The 21,458-nt window shown below is 33.7% G+C and overlaps 2 protein-coding genes across 2 annotated transcripts; both read left to right on the forward strand.

Moving 5' to 3' along the window:
* Window positions 1-3,546: 3,546 nt before the first annotated feature.
* On the forward strand, window positions 3,547-4,217 carry LOC148569958 (uncharacterized). Its single transcript, XM_088508062.1, has 3 exons — window positions 3,547-3,928; window positions 4,045-4,103; window positions 4,185-4,217. The coding sequence occupies exons 1-3, from the start codon at window positions 3,547-3,549 to the stop codon at window positions 4,215-4,217; spliced, it is 474 nt and encodes a 157-aa protein (XP_088364188.1).
* A 6,139-nt stretch (window positions 4,218-10,356) lies between these two features.
* LOC148569959 (uncharacterized) lies at window positions 10,357-11,027 on the forward strand. Its single transcript, XM_088507918.1, has 3 exons — window positions 10,357-10,738; window positions 10,855-10,913; window positions 10,995-11,027. The coding sequence occupies exons 1-3, from the start codon at window positions 10,357-10,359 to the stop codon at window positions 11,025-11,027; spliced, it is 474 nt and encodes a 157-aa protein (XP_088364044.1).
* Window positions 11,028-21,458: the final 10,431 nt, after the last annotated feature.

A 21,458-nucleotide genomic window follows, 5' to 3' on the forward strand; every position in this document is an offset into this window, starting at 1 on the left:
TTTCTCTTCCTCTTGAAGACGTTACCAAAAACCTCTCTATTCCACTTCTTGAGAGCTGTAGTAAGAAATGAGAGCGCTCTAGGGAATGAGGAGTCTTTCGGCCAAGAATTGCTTATGAAATCATTAAAAGTGGGGTGGGTTTTCTACATAGCTTCAAACCGGAAGGGTTTCTCTCCCATCACCTGTATCAAGGGAGTCATGTTAACCAAGAGGGGGGGGGTGGTGATCCAAATTTACTCTCGGAAGAATCTCTACCCTGGCATTCGCAAACTCTCTCCGACAATCTGCATTTGATAGTCCCCTGTCCAGCCGCTTGAAGACCTGATCCAACCCCTCTCTTTGACCACCCCTCCAAGTGAATTTTGAGCCCACATATCCCAAGTCTAGCAAATTGCAGCTTTGTATCCAATCCTTGAAATTTCTGCAAACATTTCTATCAACACTAGCTCCTCCCTTTTTTTCTCACTTATCAGCAATCTCATTAAAATCCCCAACCACAAGTCAAGCTTCTGCTACATTTTCAGCAACTCTTTTAAGACTTTCTCACAAAGTTCTTCTCACTACCTCTTGGAGACTAGCATACACAGCTATGAGATACCAGACTTTATTTTGCTAGTCTCTTATCTTTATATGAACAAACTGTTGATGTGATATTAGGATATCAATCCTGATAGAAGGTTGGTCCCAAAGAATCCATATGCCCCCTACATAACCCTCGGCCTCTTTGATATGGTAGAAATTATACTGCATAACTCTAATGACTTCTTTTTCTCTGTCCCCACTGCACTTAGTTTCGTAGAGGAGAGTAATAGTAGGTTTGTGTTGCCTTTTGATTTCTTTTAGGGTGCGAATGGTTGCATTATTCGTAGCCCCTCTGATGTTCCAAGCTACTATATTCATGATAAAATCTAGATAAGAAAGGAACAAAGTACAGGGTGAAATATTACTAGCTGAGGACTTTAAGTCCACGCTATGATTAAGAGCATTGCATTTCCTCCACTTGATGTGGAGATTCTCCCGCTTGCTGTTCTTTTTCTTGGCCTTCATCATTTTCAAACTGTTGCATAGCTTCATCTAAACCAGTGGAGTTTATGGAGCCAAAATCCATATTAATGGGGTTAGGGATTCCTCATGTGTGGGGTCAGGGAGTTTAGTCTCATTGATTTCAAAAGTGAGAGCTTGGCTAGGAGAGGTCTGGCTAGCCCAATTCTCTTGGTAGTGTAAGGGGGTATTTGGTTTTGGGTGGGTGTCTTGCTGATCATGGGAATTCTGTGAAAGTTGGGCCAATTTTTTATCTTGTGAGTTATTTTCAAGTTGTATGGTCAGATAAGAGGGCCAAAAGTGTGTGTGATGTGTGTGTTTATTGTGAAGAAAAATAAAATATTCAAAAACAGGCCCAAAATTCCTTTAACAGCACTTATTTTTTTCTCTGGCCCGTAACTAATTATTCAACTTTCTAACCAAGCAATCACTTTTCTCTTTTGACCATAACCCATGTGACTAACCTTAAATCAAGGATGAAAAGATATTTCACAAGTAAAAAGAAATGTTCAAATTAGGTTCAAACAAAGTGAAAAAGGTGGATCACCAAACCTATGTACTAAAAGAAAAAAAGAGGAACAAGTTAAAAGTTGGAGCTAAAAGAAAAAATCAAATCTGATATGATGCAGAGAAAAATAAAAAAAGATGAGTTACTATCTTTTTGCAACTCTTTAACTTGTTGAAGCAACCATCTATCTGCTGTATATTTTCAGGTAAGAAGAAAAAAATAGAGGTTGCCTTTCTCTGTTGTAAATCAAATGTCACAATTGAAACTTGGGGTCCAAGAATGGATCAATGGTTCAGATATTTGAAGTAAAAAAAAAAAAGAGAAGAAAGAGAAGTAGCTAGGTCAGGATTCGAGCTAACACTATTATCCATGAAATCACTACTGATGTTCCATCACTTTTCTTTGTCTCTACTCTGGTTTTTGGGGAAGAAGAACAAAGTCAAAGGTATTCAACCAAGCTCAAGTATTGGAAGTTTTGGAAGCTTTGTTTCTTAAAAATGAAAAAGGACATTATGTAAGGTTTCCATAAAAGCCATTGAGAGAAAAGGCAAAGAGAGTAATTTTGGAGAAAGCTAAAAAATTGTCAAATTCTTTTGTATATATTTCTATTTTATATTCATGATCCTGAAAAGATTTTCTTACTAAGTTGGGAGAGCACTTAGTTGTTGAAAGTCTAGAAAGTGAACTTAATCAAATCAAATTTGGGTAGAAGTTTGGTTTATTCTTGATAGGATTGGGTAGAATCCTTGAAAATTAGTGTTTGTAATCTTTGAGAAAGATAGTAAAAATTTTACCACAATTATAGTGGAGACTTGATGTAAGCCATATTGCACATGATGGCTGAATCAGGATATATGGCTGTATCATTTTTTCTTTTTTATTATGTTTCTATTTTCATTCGATATGAGACAAAATAAAACCGTGTCCTACATATTCTATCTGACAGATGTGACAACAACTCAAAGTATTCAAAAGTAACTAATTTTCTTTGTTACTGATCAATCATTGAGAGACAAAACAAAATTATCTCCTGCATATTCAATATTACAGACTTAACAGCAACTCTAATTTAAATTTAGTTTGAAGTTAAAGTGTACAAGTTTAAAAGAGGTCACAGATTCAACCCTTTTTTCTAGGCCATTGAAAACCTTCAATTGGTATCTAGAGCCCGGTCTCAAAGAAGCAAACTTCACAATTTGGAGTAAAGATCCAATGGCCAATAATATGGGTGTAAACATTGTGGCTTATACACTAACTGAGGATCAATCTAATAATAGACCTCCCTTCTTTAATGGCAAGAACTACACTTACGGAAAGTGTAAGACCCATAATTTTCGAAAAATATTATTATGAGTTAATTTCAATGTATTTATTCATTAAAGACTTTATTTTTAGAAACTATTTTATTAAAAGTAATTAAATCAAGTTTTGACAATTAAATTAGAAATTTTACTTAATTTTATAATTATTGAATAATTTTCTATATTTAAGTTATACAGCTTAACAGTTGTAAAAGAATAAGAATTTTATACAATTTAGTTAAATAATAGAAACTCTAGAATTTAATACTTTAATTTTAAATTAAAATATTCGATTAAAAGTCAATTAGTAAATTAATAATCAAATAACATTTTCAAAATAATTTTAATAGATTAAATTAGATTTTTAATTAATACTCTATACCCCTAATTTTATTAAAATTACCTAAACTACCCTAATCCTAACCTTCTACCCCCACCGTCTTACCCTTTCCCCAAAACCCTAACCTTTCCCAGCTTCAGACAAAAGGAAATGAAAGAAAGAAATAAAAAAAAAAAGAAGAAAGAAAGGAAGAGAAAAAAAAAAGGAAAGGGGGAGGAAGAAAGGGAGATCTGAGAAAGAAGGAAAGGGGGAGGAAGAGAGGGAGATCCGAGGGTGAGAGCGCGCCGGTGGAAGGGCGCCGGAGCTGCTAGGCCACGCCGTCGGGTCGCCTTGGCTGCCGTTGGGAGTAGAGACGCATGCAGAGGAGAAGCCACCACTGCCTCACTTTCGTCGTCATCCTCGCCAGGAAGCATGTCGCCGCTGCTGTCCGTCCGTCCAGCCCGAGCCGTCGCCGTCGCTGCTGGTCCGCCTTGGAGCCGCCGTCGTCACTATTGAAGCCGAGGAGAGAGAGACGCGGTGAGAGGAGGGTCACACCCAGTGTCGTTGCCGCCTTTCTTCCGCCATCACCGAAGCTACTGGGCTCGCCGTCGATGCACCCATGTTGCTGCTGTGTCGCCGGAGCTTCACGCCGCTGTACTGGCCGCCGGAGAACGCAGATGAGGCCTCTGTCTTCTTGGGTTTTGATTGTTGCTAATTACTCGATTGTACGCCGTTTTCGGAATCAGGCCAGATTTACCGGTAACCACTTTCTCCTTTCTTGAATTTATTCCATTTTTATTTTGCCCCGTTATTCTGATTTTGCTGGTATCTCTACTGTCTTACCGATCAGAATGGTGTTATTGCCACTAGAACAGATGCACAGGTCCCTGATTCTCTTCTTTGTTGCCCCATCGTTCTATTTTCTATGGCTGCAGTAAGTTATTCTAACCTTGATATCCTTACCGCTGTTATTCTGCTATAGATTTTTGAGAATTTTGTGATGTTGACGTTCTAGGGTCGAGTTCCAGTAATTGCATGGTTAAAATAGAAGCCGTTTCTGTTGTTGTGGAAGTGAACGGAGTGGCAGATGCAGCTGCCGTTGAGTGCGAGTCGAGAGAAAAAGGTTTCTTGGACGTATTTGATTTATGGGTTTTGATTATTCGAGGTAGGGGCACTTTTCTTAAACTTGTTTTACTTTCCAGAGTTGTTATAAATCGATATTAATGCATAAAATACTTTTTTGTGATTTCGTAAGTCTTATGAATTGAATTTAGTTGCTTTGGATGAATGGGATTGTTAGTTCGATTGATCGATCGATTGAGAAAGTTGAATATTCTGGTTAATTGACTGATGTTGTTAAAGTGGTTTTTCTTGAATTATCGGAATTTGATTTTGAAACAAAATTGGAAAGTACTTGATATTTGAAAATTGTTTCTTTATTGAGAATGATTTGCTATTTTGGAAATGATTCAAAAAGGGTTAGAGGAAGGGTTTGGTTTGAAACTGTTTGAGAAGACCGAGAATTCTTTATTATTGATTGATGCTGTTGATTGAAGCTGGTTTAAATTGCGATTTATAGATTGGTTGATTGAATTCTGGATTTTATAATTTCTTTGGGTTGAGTGTTGTTGTTGTGATAATGGTTTTTGGAAGTGATTTGAATTATTTACAGGCGTTTGGTTTGGTTTGGTTGGGACCCGATAAGGGTGGCAGAATCCGAGTTTTAGAGGAGATGCTGCCGAAATTTTATAAAATTGGAAGTTTTATTTGAAGTAATTATTTAAAAAGATTTGGTTTTAAACATTATATGTCTTAAGATTGATTTATTTATTGAAGAAAGAATTATGTTTTGAATTGAGATTTGTTAATAAACGAAATGGAAAGAAGGATAATGAGGATTTTCTTTGAAATATGGTTTCTGAATGAATTTGGAAAATGAGATTTGGATTGATGAATGATTATGGTGTTGAGAATGTTGAGAATGTTGAGATATGAACTTTGAATTATTCACATGGCTTATGAATTTGAAATATCTGAGATACGAGGTTCCCTGGATTAAGTGCCGTGGCTTGCCACCACGTGTACCAGGTTGAAAACTCGATACTCTGTTGACCCTACGACGTAAGTGTGACCGGGCACTATATAAATTCCCGGGAATGTTACCCCCATTGAGCAATATTGTTTATTTGAAAAAAAGCTATGCATAGACTCTTGGGGATGCACGTCGGGGGACAGTCTAAGGACAATTCAGACTTGTCGGGTTGGCTGGATAACCGACAGATGAGCCTCATCAGCCATAGGACAGGCATGCATCATATGCATTTGTATGCTTTGCTTGGGTTTGAACTTGCTTTGGTTTGCCTAATTGCTAAACTGTTCTAAACTGCTACTTGAACAATTTGCTGTAACTGCTTCCTACTTGTGTTTTCCTTATCTGTATTGCCTGTGTTTGTCCTGGCGTGTTACATTTGAGAATGGATTTTTGGTGCTGAATTAATGATTGTGTTGTTTGATTGCGTGGTTGGTTTCTGATTGAGATTTGCTTATGAGAAAAGAAAGACTTTGGATTTCTGAAAATATTAAACATTGTTTCTTGAAATGGTTTTGAACGACTAGCTATTGAATTTTAAAAGGATTCATAAGGCAATGATAATCACTGAATTTGAAAATAGTTTTCTTATTGAATATCTTCTTATGACAACTTTGAAACTCTGTGGTGAGACCATGTGGTTAGGTTCTCACCCTTTACAGCTTTACCTTTTCAGGAATCAGATGAAGAAGCATTAAGAAGAGTTATACTATGTTTGGTTTATATGTTGTTGTATTAATTAGATTATTTTCTTCCCTCATCTTTGTTATTACAAGTTTGTAAGAGGGATAGGAATTGTGTGTTTTATATATATATTATATTGAGTTATTATGTAATGAGTCTTGTATAAGAATCTATGCCTGCTTGTAATTTTCTTAAAATAAAGTATTTATCTCCGTTTTTTCAAAGAAATCAGCGATACAGTATTGAGTTACAGGCTCCTATTCTAGTATTTAGTATGTAAAGTAGTCGTAATACTTCTTGCTATCAGAGTAGCGCAGCCGGAAGCGTGATTTCTGATAGTGAGGGTATTACATTATGGTATCAGAGCGGTCTTTCCTGTAGAGCCTTGGGATGGACTGATTATGCTTTAATTGCATACTCTGAGAGTCTGTCATGTAGTAGGTCTTGTTTAAATAACGAGAATAGAACTTTATGTACATGACTGCCTATTAATTAACACTGTTAACTTACCGTTGCATATCTGTTGATGTTAAGTCTGGCCAACTTAATACTGATGACTTATGTGAACGGGAAGTTAATAGGTTATTATAGGCGAATCGGAATTGATAAGAAATAGGTAACGCTTATCACGCGGCTTGAGGACGTTAGGAGTTAATTCTCGAGGATTTGTTTTTGTCTGTTCAGACTCTTTATTTATGTACTCTTTTATGTGATTTTGAAAATCGTTTAATGTATCAGGAAGGTCTTTGAAATCTTTAAGAAATTGCTATTGACTGGGTTGTTTTTCTTTAAGAATTTTGTATTTCTTCGACTTAGCTGAGAATTTATTCGATTTGTCATGTCTTGTGAATTTTGTTCGAATTCTTTGATTTAATTTTCTTTCTCAAAATGTGAGTGGCTTTCCTTCCTTACATCTCTCAATCTTCTTAAATATTTTTATGAGATTGTGATTTCAAAATATATATATACTTGGAATTTTAGTTTTAAACTTTTTAAAAGAGATTTTCGATTTTCTTAGAAGAAAATTTTAACTCAATCCTTTCTTACCTTATTGTACCTATAATCATTCTTTAAATTTTGATAAAGGTATTTTGAATTTGGCATGTTTTTATTCATATGCATTTTTGAAATCATTCCTCAAATTTTCTTTTTTAAACAGAATTTGAAATTCCTTTCAATTTTACTGTAATTTCTCTATATATTCCTAATTGACTAAACGCATGAGTACCTTTTGAGATTTCTAAAGAATTATTTTTGGTTCTTAGTCCAATTAGATTCCATCTTTCAAATTTCACATATTTTGTCTTTACCTTAGAAATAGTTTTGGCAAAAAATAACTTGATTTCCTAGTAACATCGTTTTGTTTTTATGCAAATTCTTAATTGATTATGTAAAGTACCTTTCAAGGTTGTCGAGAAAACATTTCATCCTTAGCTTAGCTAATTTTCATTTTCACAAATTCTTCATAATTTAGTTCGACTTGAATTTGTTTTAATATGACACAATATTTTCGTTTTTGATGATTCTCTTGAATTTTATAAAGCAATTACCCTGTTCTTCTCTATAATTCTTATTGGAGTTCTTTGAAAAAAAAAAATTTTTCTATTTGCATTTTGATTCTCCCTTCTGACATACTTTATGACTTTTAACCATTCTTATTTGTTGGTCATTTCAACCATTCCTTCACATTTTTGTGAACCTTGTACTCCTCTGATTTGGTTTTAGTTTATTTTGATCTAATTTACTACTACCATTTTCTTGTACCTCTTAGAATTCCTAAATTACATATTTCTTGTTATGATGCGAAATGACTCTTTCCAAAATGTTTTCTTGTGCCTGTACATCATTGCTTAGTTGCAATCTTACACCTCCTTCCAAATTCATGAGAAACATAATTTTATTGCTTATTCTTCTCTTCCTACGAATTGTATCTCTTTGAATGTACTTGTACTTATCTCAGTGTCACACGTGGTCCTTAGAGGTAAAAACCAATGAGTTAGCTCTTTAGGGAACGACTGGTAGAAGAGGAGGTTTAAGTTTTCAGTAGCTCGATTGAAGGCTTGTTCGATGTCTTATGCCTAGTTGATCTTGTTTGAACTCCCTTAATTTAAGATCCTTTTTCATATGGCCTGATTTCTTTTTAAGTACATCTTAATATTCTCGAATATTCTTTATGTAATGGCGAATTCATTTTGATATGAACTTTTAAAACAAGTTTTAGATTCTCTTCTTAAGAAATTTAAATCAATTTTTCTCGCTTAAATTGCATCCATAGCTATTCTTTAAATTGACAAATTTATTTTAAGGTCGGCATGCACTGTATTAAATAAAGTTTCGAAACCGACTTACAAGCAAATTTTTACTTTGGAATTTTTTTTCTAAATAAAGTTTAATTTCTTCTTCCATATTTGCTATAATTTTTATACACACTTGATTGAATATAAACCTTGAAATTTTTTTTTTTAACAAACGTTTAATTTTCTTACAACCTTGTCACGATTTCACTGTATACCTTTATTTGATTGAATACCTAAATGTCTTTTAAGATTTTCGAAAAATTGTTTTGGCCTTAACTCAATTGACTTTCCCTTTTCAAATCTCACCTATTTTATCTTTAACTTGTAAATTATTTTGACAAGAGGCAATTTGATTTCCTTCTGAGTTTTATGCCTACTTTTGGTTAAGTGGTTCGTCTAACTATTTTTCTCAAATATTTGAGAGAATATTTTTGTTCTTAGTCATATCGGTATTCATTTTCTTTCAAAACTCTACATAATTTATTTTAACATGGAATTGTATTAACGTAATGCCATAAATATACTTTTGTTATTTCTTTTACAAAGTGTTTGATGCGCACTTTTCCTTTGAAAATGTGAAAATAATTTTTGAAATGTTTTTCATTCTCTATGCGCAATTCATTCGAAAATATCCTTAATTCTACTCGAGACTTATGAGCCTTGTCTTTGATCTTAGACATTCTTTTTTTTTTTTTGTAAACCTCATATTCCTTGACTCGACTTAATTTTGCTTCAAACTACTGCACTACTTTTCCTTTTGCTATTCCTATCGGATTTTGTTGATTCGGGAATCATTCTTGAGAATTGTCCAAACTAATTTTCTGTCTCACACTCTTCAATCCTTATGCATTTTTGATTACTTGTGGTTTCAAGAATCTTTTCAAGCCCTGGCAGATTTTGTTGCTTATCTTTTTTCAAGATCTTGTGTTCTTTGAAACAAATTTGAGGATTGCCTTAGAATCACATACGACTTTTAGAGGTAGCAAACGAAACTTTAAGATGCCATTCGTAAACGTGAAAGATGGATTAATAAGTGTGCAACGTTATGAAGAGTATAGCAATTCGTTCCTCGTAAGAGTTTGTACATGTTAGGATTCTGACGGGTTGTGGAGTTGTGAAATGAATGATGGAGTTGGGGAGTTGAAGTTCTGAGATGGGTAAGAGATCTGTGAGTGAGCCTTATATCCGTTGTTTTATACCAGCCTGCTTTGTAGCCCTTTTGCTACACTAGCTACCGTTTTGTTTTGTGAACGCCTATCTTGATTTGCACTCTATTTTGTTCCTCCAAGCTTTTGTAAAATTTTGAACATTTATATATGCATACTAAGATTTCATACTTTTCTATAAAGTGTTTAAAAAGTAGAGTGCAAAGACTATGTATTACCTTGTATATTACTTTAATTTTCGAGGGCGAAAATTTTTATAAGGTGGGTAGGATGTAAGACCCATAATTTTCGAAAAATATTATTATGAGTTAATTTCAATGTATTTATTCATTAAAGACTTTATTTTTAGAAACTATTTTATTAAAAGTAATTAAATCAAGTTTTGACAATTAAATTAGAAATTTTACTTAATTTTATAATTATTGAATAATTTTCTATATTTAAGTTATACAGCTTAACAGTTGTAAAAGAATAAGAATTTTATACAATTTAGTTAAATAATAGAAACTCTAGAATTTAATACTTTAATTTTAAATTAAAATATTCGATTAAAAGTCAATTAGTAAATTAATAATCAAATAACATTTTCAAAATAATTTTAATAGATTAAATTAGATTTTTAATTAATACTCTATACCCCTAATTTTATTAAAATTACCTAAACTACCCTAATCCTAACCTTCTACCCCCACCGTCTTACCCTTTCCCCAAAACCCTAACCTTTCCCAGCTTCAGACAAAAGGAAATGAAAGAAAGAAATAAAAAAAAAAAGAAGAAAGAAAGGAAGAGAAAAAAAAAAGGAAAGGGGGAGGAAGAAAGGGAGATCTGAGAAAGAAGGAAAGGGGGAGGAAGAGAGGGAGATCCGAGGGTGAGAGCGCGCCGGTGGAAGGGCGCCGGAGCTGCTAGGCCACGCCGTCGGGTCGCCTTGGCTGCCGTTGGGAGTAGAGACGCATGCAGAGGAGAAGCCACCACTGCCTCACTTTCGTCGTCATCCTCGCCAGGAAGCATGTCGCCGCTGCTGTCCGTCCGTCCAGCCCGAGCCGTCGCCGTCGCTGCTGGTCCGCCTTGGAGCCGCCGTCGTCACTATTGAAGCCGAGGAGAGAGAGACGCGGTGAGAGGAGGGTCACACCCAGTGTCGTTGCCGCCTTTCTTCCGCCATCACCGAAGCTACTGGGCTCGCCGTCGATGCACCCATGTTGCTGCTGTGTCGTCGGAGCTTCACGCCGCTGTACTGGCCGCCGGAGAACGCAGATGAGGCCTCTGTCTTCTTGGGTTTTGATTGTTGCTAATTACTCGATTGTACGCCGTTTTCGGAATCAGGCCAGATTTACCGGTAACCACTTTCTCTTTTCTTGAATTTATTCCATTTTTATTTTGCCCCGTTATTCTGATTTTGCTGGTATCTCTACTGTCTTACCGATCAGAATGGTGTTATTGCCACTAGAACAGATGCACAGGTCCCTGATTCTCTTCTTTGTTGCCCCATCGTTCTATTTTCTATGGCTGCAGTAAGTTATTCTAACCTTGATATCCTTACCGCTGTTATTCTGCTATAGATTTTTGAGAATTTTGTGATGTTGACGTTCTAGGGTCGAGTTCCAGTAATTGCATGGTTAAAATAGAAGCCGTTTCTGTTGTTGTGGAAGTGAACGGAGTGGCAGATGCAGCTGCCGTTGAGTGCGAGTCGAGAGAAAAAGGTTTCTTGGACGTATTTGATTTATGGGTTTTGATTATTCGAGGTAGGGGCACTTTTCTTAAACTTGTTTTACTTTCCAGAGTTGTTATAAATCGATATTAATGCATAAAATACTTTTTTGTGATTTCGTAAGTCTTATGAATTGAATTTAGTTGCTTTGGATGAATGGGATTGTTAGTTCGATTGATCGATCGATTGAGAAAGTTGAATATTCTGGTTAATTGACTGATGTTGTTAAAGTGGTTTTTCTTGAATTATCGGAATTTGATTTTGAAACAAAATTGGAAAGTACTTGATATTTGAAAATTGTTTCTTTATTGAGAATGATTTGCTATTTTGGAAATGATTCAAAAAGGGTTAGAGGAAGGGTTTGGTTTGAAACTGTTTGAGAAGACCGAGAATTCTTTATTATTGATTGATGCTGTTGATTGAAGCTGGTTTAAATTGCGATTTATAGATTGGTTGATTGAATTCTGGATTTTATAATTTCTTTGGGTTGAGTGTTGTTGTTGTGATAATGGTTTTTGGAAGTGATTTGAATTATTTACAGGCGTTTGGTTTGGTTTGGTTGGGACCCGATAAGGGTGGCAGAATCCGAGTTTTAGAGGAGATGCTGCCGAAATTTTATAAAATTGGAAGTTTTATTTGAAGTAATTATTTAAAAAGATTTGGTTTTAAACATTATATGTCTTAAGATTGATTTATTTATTGAAGAAAGAATTATGTTTTGAATTGAGATTTGTTAATAAACGAAATGGAAAGAAGGATAATGAGGATTTTCTTTGAAATATGGTTTCTGAATGAATTTGGAAAATGAGATTTGGATTGATGAATGATTATGGTGTTGAGAATGTTGAGAATGTTGAGATATGAACTTTGAATTATTCACATGGCTTATGAATTTGAAATATCTGAGATACGAGGTTCCCTGGATTAAGTGCCGTGGCTTGCCACCACGTGTACCAGGTTGAAAACTCGATACTCTGTTGACCCTACGACGTAAGTGTGACCGGGCACTATATAAATTCCCGGGAATGTTACCCCCATTGAGCAATATTGTTTATTTGAGAAAAAGCTATGCATAGACTCTTGGGGATGCACGTCGGGGGACAGTCTAAGGACAATTCAGACTTGTCGGGTTGGCTGGATAACCGACAGATGAGCCTCATCAGCCATAGGACAGGCATGCATCATATGCATTTGTATGCTTTGCTTGGGTTTGAACTTGCTTTGGTTTGCCTAATTGCTAAACTGTTCTTAACTGCTACTTGAACAATTTGCTGTAACTGCTTCCTACTTGTGTTTTCCTTATCTGTATTGCCTGTGTTTGTCCTGGCGTGTTACATTTGAGAATGGATTTTTGGTGCTGAATTAATGATTGTGTTGTTTGATTGCGTGGTTGGTTTCTGATTGAGATTTGCTTATGAGAAAAGAAAGACTTTGGATTTCTGAAAATATTAAACATTGTTTCTTGAAATGGTTTTGAACGACTAGCTATTGAATTTTAAAAGGATTCATAAGGCAATGATAATCACTGAATTTGAAAATAGTTTTCTTATTGAATATCTTCTTATGACAACTTTGAAACTCTGTGGTGAGACCGTGTGGTTAGGTTCTCACCCCCTACAGCTTTACCTTTTCAGGAATCAGATGAAGAAGCATTAAGAAGAGTTATACTATGTTTGGTTTATATGTTGTTGTATTAATTAGATTATTTTCTTCCCTCATCTTTGTTATTACAAGTTTGTAAGAGGGATAGGAATTGTGTGTTTTATATATATATTATATTGAGTTATTATGTAATGAGTCTTGTATAAGAATCTATGCCTGCTTGTAATTTTCTTAAAATAAAGTATTTATCTCCGTTTTTTCAAAGAAATCAGCGATACAGTATTGAGTTACAGGCTCCTATTCTAGTATTTAGTATGTAAAGTAGTCGTAATACTTCTTGCTATCAGAGTAGCGCAGCCGGAAGCGTGATTTCTGATAGTGAGGGTATTACAGAAAGGAGAAAATGAGAATATTTGTGCAGCCCATTGATTACAACATTTGAAAGATTATTGTGGATAGTTCACAAGTCCCAACAAAGACAAGTGCTGAAAGAATGATGATTCTCAAAGAAGAAGTCGAATAGAATGATGAAGATAAAAAGAAAATGCAGCTAAACGCTAAGGCTATCAACATGATACATTGCGCCATTCGCTTTGAAGAATACTGAAAAGTGTCAAGATGCAAAACAGTAAAAGAAATTTTGGATAAATTTTAAGTCACACAAAAAGGCATACAACAATTCATGGAAACAAGGATTGCTATGCTTAGAAAAGAACATGATATGTTCTCTATGAAAAAAAGAGAAACCATCGGTGAAATATTTGAAAAATTTTCAATCATCATCAATAATTTAGATGTTATGAGAATGACTCACACTGAACAAGAGCTCGTGAAAAAAAAATTCTTAGAAGTCTCACTAAAGAGTGAAAAACAAAAGCAATTGTCATCTCTAAAAATAGCAATCTAAACCAAATGACATATGATGAGTTAAAAGGAAAGACACTTGCTTATGAGATCACCCCCATGAACCAAGACAAAAAAAAAAAAGAGTGGCCTTGAAATTCAATATTGATGCATTGGAAGAGGATTCTAATGATAGTTTTTTAGATGATGAAATTGTGTTTTTTCTAGGAGATTGAGAAGACTCATGAGAAGTAAAGGAAGGAGTAAAGGCTCAATCTCAAAGGAATAAAAAAGAATTTCAGCAAGATCATATGTCATCATTGCAAGGTGGCTGATCATTTCAAATATAATTGTCCTAAACTCAAGAAAGAGGACAAGATGAAGAAAGACAAGAAGAAGGTGCTGATGGCATCATAAGAATATCTTGAAAATGATTCCAATGATGAAGAAGAGTTCAAACACGAAATACAATCTTGTTTTATGGCTGACTAAGATCAATTGGAAGAAGTAAATTATTCTGACCTATCTGATGAGAAATTGCATCAAATTATTGATGACCTAACAGCATATGTTAAAAATATTCTGGATAAATTTTATAAATGTGAGTCAGAAAATAATTTCTTAAAAGCTGAAAAAGCTTTCCTTAAAGAAAAAGTAAAGAAAATTGAAAATGTCACTGATTTAGTTGAAGAAAATAAATTTTTTAAATTTGAAAATTAAAAAACTTAAAGATAAACAATCAGTTAATACTTCACTTGATCTCATTAAGGAAAATGAACAACTGCATGAGGTTATTAGAGGTTTGAAACGTGATTTAATATAGTTTTTTCTAAGTTCCAGCAACTTAGACAAAATGTTAGCTAGTCAAAAACTTATGTTTGAAAAATCTGGTTTAAACTACTTTGAGATAGATGATGCTATTTTTGAAAAATCACTTTCTAAAAGTGAAGTATCAACTTCAAGAACTTATAACCACAAAATCTCATACCAATCTCTAAATTCTGCAAAAAGAAATCATTGTCACACTTACAAAAAGAATGGTCATACCTCTAATCAATACTTTATTATTGAGAGAAAAATAAAAAATAAAGTATACAAAGTGGTAAATAATTTCAATGTCCTTGGACAATCAAGGAGGATTAACATCAAAAGATCCAAATTTATTTGGATACCTAAGATCAATTGAAGCTTTGTGTAGATTTGCCTTGCATCCAAAAAGAAGAAAGACATGTGGTATCTTGATAGTGGATATTCAAGGCACAAGACCAAAAAGTCTATATTCTTCATTAAACTAAATGGGTACAGTGGAGGATTTGTTGTGACTTTCGGCGATGATGGAAAGGGCAAGATCATTGTCATAGGTAAAGTGGGTAAGAATTTTTCTACTTGTATTGATAATGTATTTTTGGTTGATGGGTTGAGACATAATCTTTTGAGTATTAGCCAACTTTATGACCTAGGTTATTGGGTAATTTTCAAAAAATTGAATGTCTTGTTAATGAACATTCAGATAAAGTGTTGTTTGTGGCTAAAAGATGTGATAATGTGTATGACCTCACACTAGATGAGCTCAAAAATAAAAATATAACTTGTTTTAATTCCATGAATTTTGAAAAATGGCTAGGTTATACTAGTATGTTTCAAATAGTCAAACTAGTAAAGAAAAATTTAGTAAAAGGTCTTCCTAAAATTAAATTTGACAAAGACATCACGTGTGATGCATGCCAAATGGGAAAGCAAACAAAAAATTCATTTAAATTAAAGGAAGACATTTCAACTAAAAGACCTCTTGAATTGTTGCATATTGATCTTTTTGCGCCAATTAGAACACAAAGTCTAGGTGGTAAACGTTATAGCTTTGTTATTGTGGATGATTATGCAAGATTTTGTTAGGTTCTTTTTCTTACTCATAAATATGATGCTTTCTCGGCTTTTGAGATGTTTAGCAAAAAGGTTCAAAATGAAAAAGAACACCTCAACAAAATGGTGTTGTTGAATGAAGAAATAGAAGCCTTCAAAAAATAGCTAGAGCCATGTTATATGAAAGCAATGTTTCTAAGTTTCTTTGGGCCGAAGCGGTCAGTACGACGTGTTACATTTTGAATAGAAAAATCATTAGGAAGTTTTTGAAGAAAACACCTTATGAATTATGGAAAGGAACCCCTCCCAATCTTAAATATTTTCATATCTTTGGATGCAAATATTTTGTATTGAACACTAAAAATAATTTGAAAAAATTTGATCCAAAGACCTATGAATGCATTTTTATTGGATATTCCACAACTAACAAAGCTTATAGAGTTTATCACAAAGATTCTAGAATTGTTGAGAAATTCATACATGTTTGGTTTTGTGATACTAATGTTATTTCAAGCTCTTTAGAAGATGGCAATGCAGGTGATAAGAATATTGATGTAAAAAATGAGAATCAAGCTCAAACAGATTTTGATCTACAGTAGAACGTTCAACCTACTCTGAGAGTCGATTCTACAGGAGAGAATTCTGTTTTATCTCATGAAACTACAAAAAATCCTGGAACTGACAGCCAAATAAACCAAACTCTATTTGAACCTGATCCTAAGACTACCAAACTGAGAAAACAAAAATTCTTAAAAAATTATCCACAAAAATTCATTATTGGAGATCCGTCATAAGGTGTCACTTCTAGATCTTCAAGTAGAAGGAGGTTAGAACAAAACAATCTTGCACTCATTTATCAAATCGAACCACGAAACATAAATGAAGCTCTAGGAGATCCATCTTGGGTCAAGGCTATGGAAGAGGAGCTGCATCAGTTTAAAAAAAATGAAGTGTGGACACTTGTGCCTAACTCCAATGGGAAGAAAGTAATGGGAACAAAGTGAATTTTTTGAAACAAATTGGGAGAAGATGAGAGCATAGCAAGAAATAAAGCAAGACTCGTGGCACAAGGATATGATCAAGAGAAAGGAATTGGCTTTGATGAGTCATTTGCACTGGTTGTAAGAATGGAAACCATTAAATTGCTACTTGCCTATGCCGAAAACCAAGGGTTTAAATTTTTTCAAATGGATGTTAATTGTGCTTTTTTGAATGGGATCATAGATAAAGAAGTATACGTGGCTCAGCCTCCCGACTTTGAAAATAAAATTTTTCAAACCATGTTTTTAAACTATTTAAAGCACTTTATGGTTTGAGACAAGCCCTTGACCTTGGTAAGAAAGACTTAGCTCTTTCTTGTTAAAAAATAATTTTTAAAGAGGTACTACAGATATAGCTCTATTTATTAAAGAGTCTAATAATCATTTTACTCTTGTTCAAGTCTATGTGGATGATATTATCTTTGGTTCGACAAATGAATCCCTGTATGCTGATTTTAGTAAACTAATTACTAGTGAGTTTGATATGAGCTTGATGGGAGAATTTATAGTCTTCCTTGGTCTCCAAATCAAACAAACTCCCAGTGGCACCAAGAAAAATATGCAAAAAAGAAATGGTTAAGAAATTCGGATTAGAAAATGTTAAGTTGACAAGCACTCCAATACATCCAAATTCTAGACTTGAAAAAAATGAAAATGGCAAAGATGTGAATGAAACTAAATTTAAAGGAATGAATCTCTAGACTAGACATAGTTCAAAGTGTTAAAGTTTATTCTAGCTTCCAATCATATCTTAAAGAATCCTATCTTTCAGCCGTTAAAAGGATTTTTACATATATTCATGGCACTTCTGATTTTGGTTTGTGGTATCTCAAATTTAATGATTTTTATATAGTAGGTTATTGTGATGCAAATTTTACTGGTAATCGAGTGGATGGAAGGAGTAAAATCGGAATCTGTTATTTTCTTGAAAAGTCACTAAATGTGTGGTCAAGTAAGAAATAAGTCACTGTAACTTTGTCAACAGCCAAGGCTGAATATATTGCTGCATCTTCATGCTATTCACAATTGTTATGGCTAAAAACTCAACTTGCTCATTACAAATTGAAAATAAATAACTTTTCTTTATTGTGTGATAACATGAGTGATATAAATATTTTAAAAAAATATATTGTTCACTCTAGAATTTAGCATATCGAAGTGAGATTTCACTCAATTAGAAAATACATTCAAAAGAAAAATATTGACATTCAATTTGTTAGATCAGAAGATCAACTTGCTGATATTTTTACGAAACCACTGACTGAGGACAGATTCTGCAAGTTGAAAACTTTCCCGGACATTATCTGTGATGATTCCTTAATCTAATTTGATGATGAGCTTTTCTAAGTGTTTTTGTCTCTCAGATCGACGAGAGACAATTCTGGTCAAATAATGAACCCCTTTATGTTCCCTTGATCAATACTGAGTGTTGGTTTCTGAACGAGATGGGTCAAGCTAAACTCTTTTTTGGCAGCCTATTTTGTTTCCTTAAACCCCATATTTCGCCCGAAAGAAAGTTCTCTTCTATGAGTGGGTCTCATCACTTTTATCATAAATCTATATTCTTTGTTTTTGTCTTTATCTACCAAGTCAAATCACATTTAGATCCTTAAAGACTTTTTGAATTGTCTTTTTAAATATTTACTCATAAAATCTTTTAATCAATTTTTTGGAAACACCTTTTCAAATTATTTTGAAATATTATTTTTTTGTTTTTTCAAAATCAGTATTCATTGCAGTTATTTATTAAAAACTGCTCATCTTTCTCATCAATAATTGCATTCAAAAGTGTTTCTTAAAATGAGAAAGAAGGTGACTACTCACAAAGGCTCTATGGCTAACCATCCTCCTAGAAACCTTCCCCCAAAAACTCAAGCACACACCCACATACATATTCATTTTCACTCCTCTTCACATTTTTCACCTGTTTCCGAGATTATGGCTCGAATGAAAAACCATGCTCGTTGTTCCACTGCTGCGTCTCCAGGCACTGGTACCTCTAGGACAAATGTGGCAAAGGGTAATAAACCCATGACAGAGGAAGATCTTCTAATGTCTCCTGTTCTGCTTCCAAAGCTCCCTTAAATCGTTCTAACAAAAGCAATCATCATCCTTTTCTTCATTCTGTCATGGAACCTGATGACCTTGATCCCATAGGTTTTAAGTCTCATTTTGGAAACCTCCCTCACTTTCACTTTGACCTTTTTCATTTCTCTTCAAGTATGAACTTCGAGTTTCATAGGGCTGTTGTGGCTAATCGTCCATTATGTTTCACTTATCTTGCTGATTTAGATGCATTTGCTTAAAAAAAAATTTGAACTTTGTTGAAAATATTTTTTATCTAGGCTAGAAAAACCTTTTCAAAATCCATAAACTAGTTTATCCTGAGTTGATACGCAAGTTCTATACTAACATGTACCATCATGAAGAAAACGTTCACTTTTATGTAAAGGACCATAAAATTTCTTTAAACAAAGATACCATTAGTGAAGCTCTAGATTATTATGATCTAGGTGTTAATTCTTATACTTTTGAAAAATAGAAAAATGATCTTTGTATTTTTTACCAAGAGGTATTGGCCAATATATGTGTGAACATTTTTTTCATGGATGGTCTTTAGGTCTTGTTAGAGCCCAATTGCACCGAACCATCACTCATATTCTATTGCCTCAAAGTAATTCTTATCAAAGAGTCACATTATGTGACACCATAGTTCTATACGCCATCCTCAACAAAGTTAAATTTTCTTTTGCATATTTCATTATGCATCACATGTATGATTGCATTTGAAGTGACAAAAATATTTTTTTATCATATGAGATATTTTTAACTTGTATTTTCGAATATTTTAGTGTTGATCTCACTGATGAGAAATAAGAGAATAGAATCTCTTATATTAAAAGTGGTGGTGCAGTAAAACAAACTAAAAAAAAGAGACTAAGACTGAAAATGGCACTGTCATGGATGAAGAAGAAGATGAAAGCCTTCTTCCATCTTCGATCGCGGGTACATCTTCCTCCCACAGGTATTTGGTCAATGGTATAGTCAAGGACATTCTGCAATAGTTTGTAAACATGACCAAACATCTCATCAACTCGAGCAAAGAAGCAAGAAAATTGGTAATTTATAATGAAAATTCTTTAAAAAAGTCTTAGGGCTGAGTTGGAGTACTTCTTTCTTGAGAGAAGAATCGATCCAATCTGATCAAGAGGATGATGAACTCATAAAAACCGAGAATGAAGAATTTGACATCTAGACCATTGTCTCTGTTGCTGTTCCTTAAAACTATTTTTGCTCTGTGTGTGATAACTTTTTAATACACTTTATTCTTATCTCGATGACTGTAATTTGACTAATAGAATTTAACTTTGAATTACTGAATTTTTTTTGCCTAACAAAACATTGTGCAGGACATTTTTATTTTTTTGATGACAAAAGGAGGAGTAAACATAAAAAATAAATTGAATGAATTATGAATGTTGTTAATAAACTAGGCTATTTTGGTGCTGTTTTATGATTGATTGGTGATGCTTGATGGACTTGAGGATTGATAGTTTATACATTATTAGAATAGTTAAATGTTTGATGAATTAGTTTGATTGGTAGACTAGATTTTTTTTTTTTAGAAAATCATGGATGTTAGGTTAATAGTTGTTTGGTATTATCATTGGCTATTATTTTTGTACAAATATTATTGTTTTAATAATGATTTTAGATTGAAAAAAAGTACACATTCAGGGAGCTATCCAAATAAAAGAAAGAGGGAGATTAACATGATATATTGAATCATCAAAGGGAAGTACCATCAACGTTTTTCACCTCTTTTGATTGAAATTTATTTTTTATAATATTTGTCATCAAAAAAGAGATTGTTGAGTTTGAGAAAATAAAAACAATAATTTGATGATGGCTAACATTACAACTTTGGGTTAAAAATTCAAAAGTGTGTGTAATATGACTAACCCTAAATAAAGGATAAAAAGATATTTCACAAGTAAAAAGAAATGTTCATATTAGGTTCAAGCAAAGTGAAAAAGGTGGATCACTATATCTATACACTAAAAGAAAAAGAGAGAAAAAAGTCAAAAATTGGAGGTAAAAGGAAAAATCAAATATGATATGATGCAGAGAAAAATCAAAGAAGATGAGTTACCATCTTTGTGCAACAGCTTGTTGAAGCAACCATCTTTCTGCTGTATATTTTTTGGTAAGAAGAAGAAAATAGAGGTTGTGTTTCTCTGCTGTAAATCAAAAGTCACAATTGAAATTTGGGGTCAAAGAATAAATTAATGGTTCAAATCTTTGAAGTCAAAGAAAAAAGAAAAACAGTTAGGTCAGGATCCAAGCCAACTCTATTATCCATGAAATCACTATTGTTGTCCCATCTCTTCTGTGCATCCCTGCTCTGATTTTCGAAAAAGAAGAACAAAGTCAAAGGTATTCAGCTAGGATGCTTTACTCTTATATAAAAGGGTAAACGACCAAAAATTGAAGTAAGGAGAGGGAGCACACTATTTGGGTCTTCATAGTTTTTGAGCTAGATCTTCTTCTCCTTCATGATGTTACATTGAATTTTTTGTTCTTAAATTTTATCTTTCTTTGTTTCTTATCAATGAAAAAATACATGAGATTTCAGTAAAAGCCATTAAGAGAAAAGGTAAAGAGAGTAATCTTAGAAAAAAACTAGAAAATTATGTCAAACTATTTTGTGTGTATTTTTGTTTTGTATTCATAATCCTAAGAGGATTTTCTTGCTAAGTTGGGTGAGCACTTAGGGTGTGTTTGGGAAACCCGTTGGAAAGGAAGAAGCACGTTTAAATTTCTTGAAAGCTTCAACTTTTGGTTTGGCAAATTTTTTTCTCATGAACGCAGAAGTGATTTTGCTGCCAAAACCACGTTTACAAGAAGCAACTATTTTTAGCTTCTGCGTTTTCTTAACGAGCTTTTGGCCATAGATACTAACAATTTATTTACCTTTTACCATTTTTATCCTTTATATATAT

This window comes from Arachis ipaensis, chromosome B3 (genome assembly GCF_059453495.1).
Source record: "Arachis ipaensis isolate K30076 ecotype BB chromosome B3, ASM5945349v1, whole genome shotgun sequence".
NCBI lineage: Eukaryota > Viridiplantae > Streptophyta > Magnoliopsida > Fabales > Fabaceae > Arachis > Arachis ipaensis.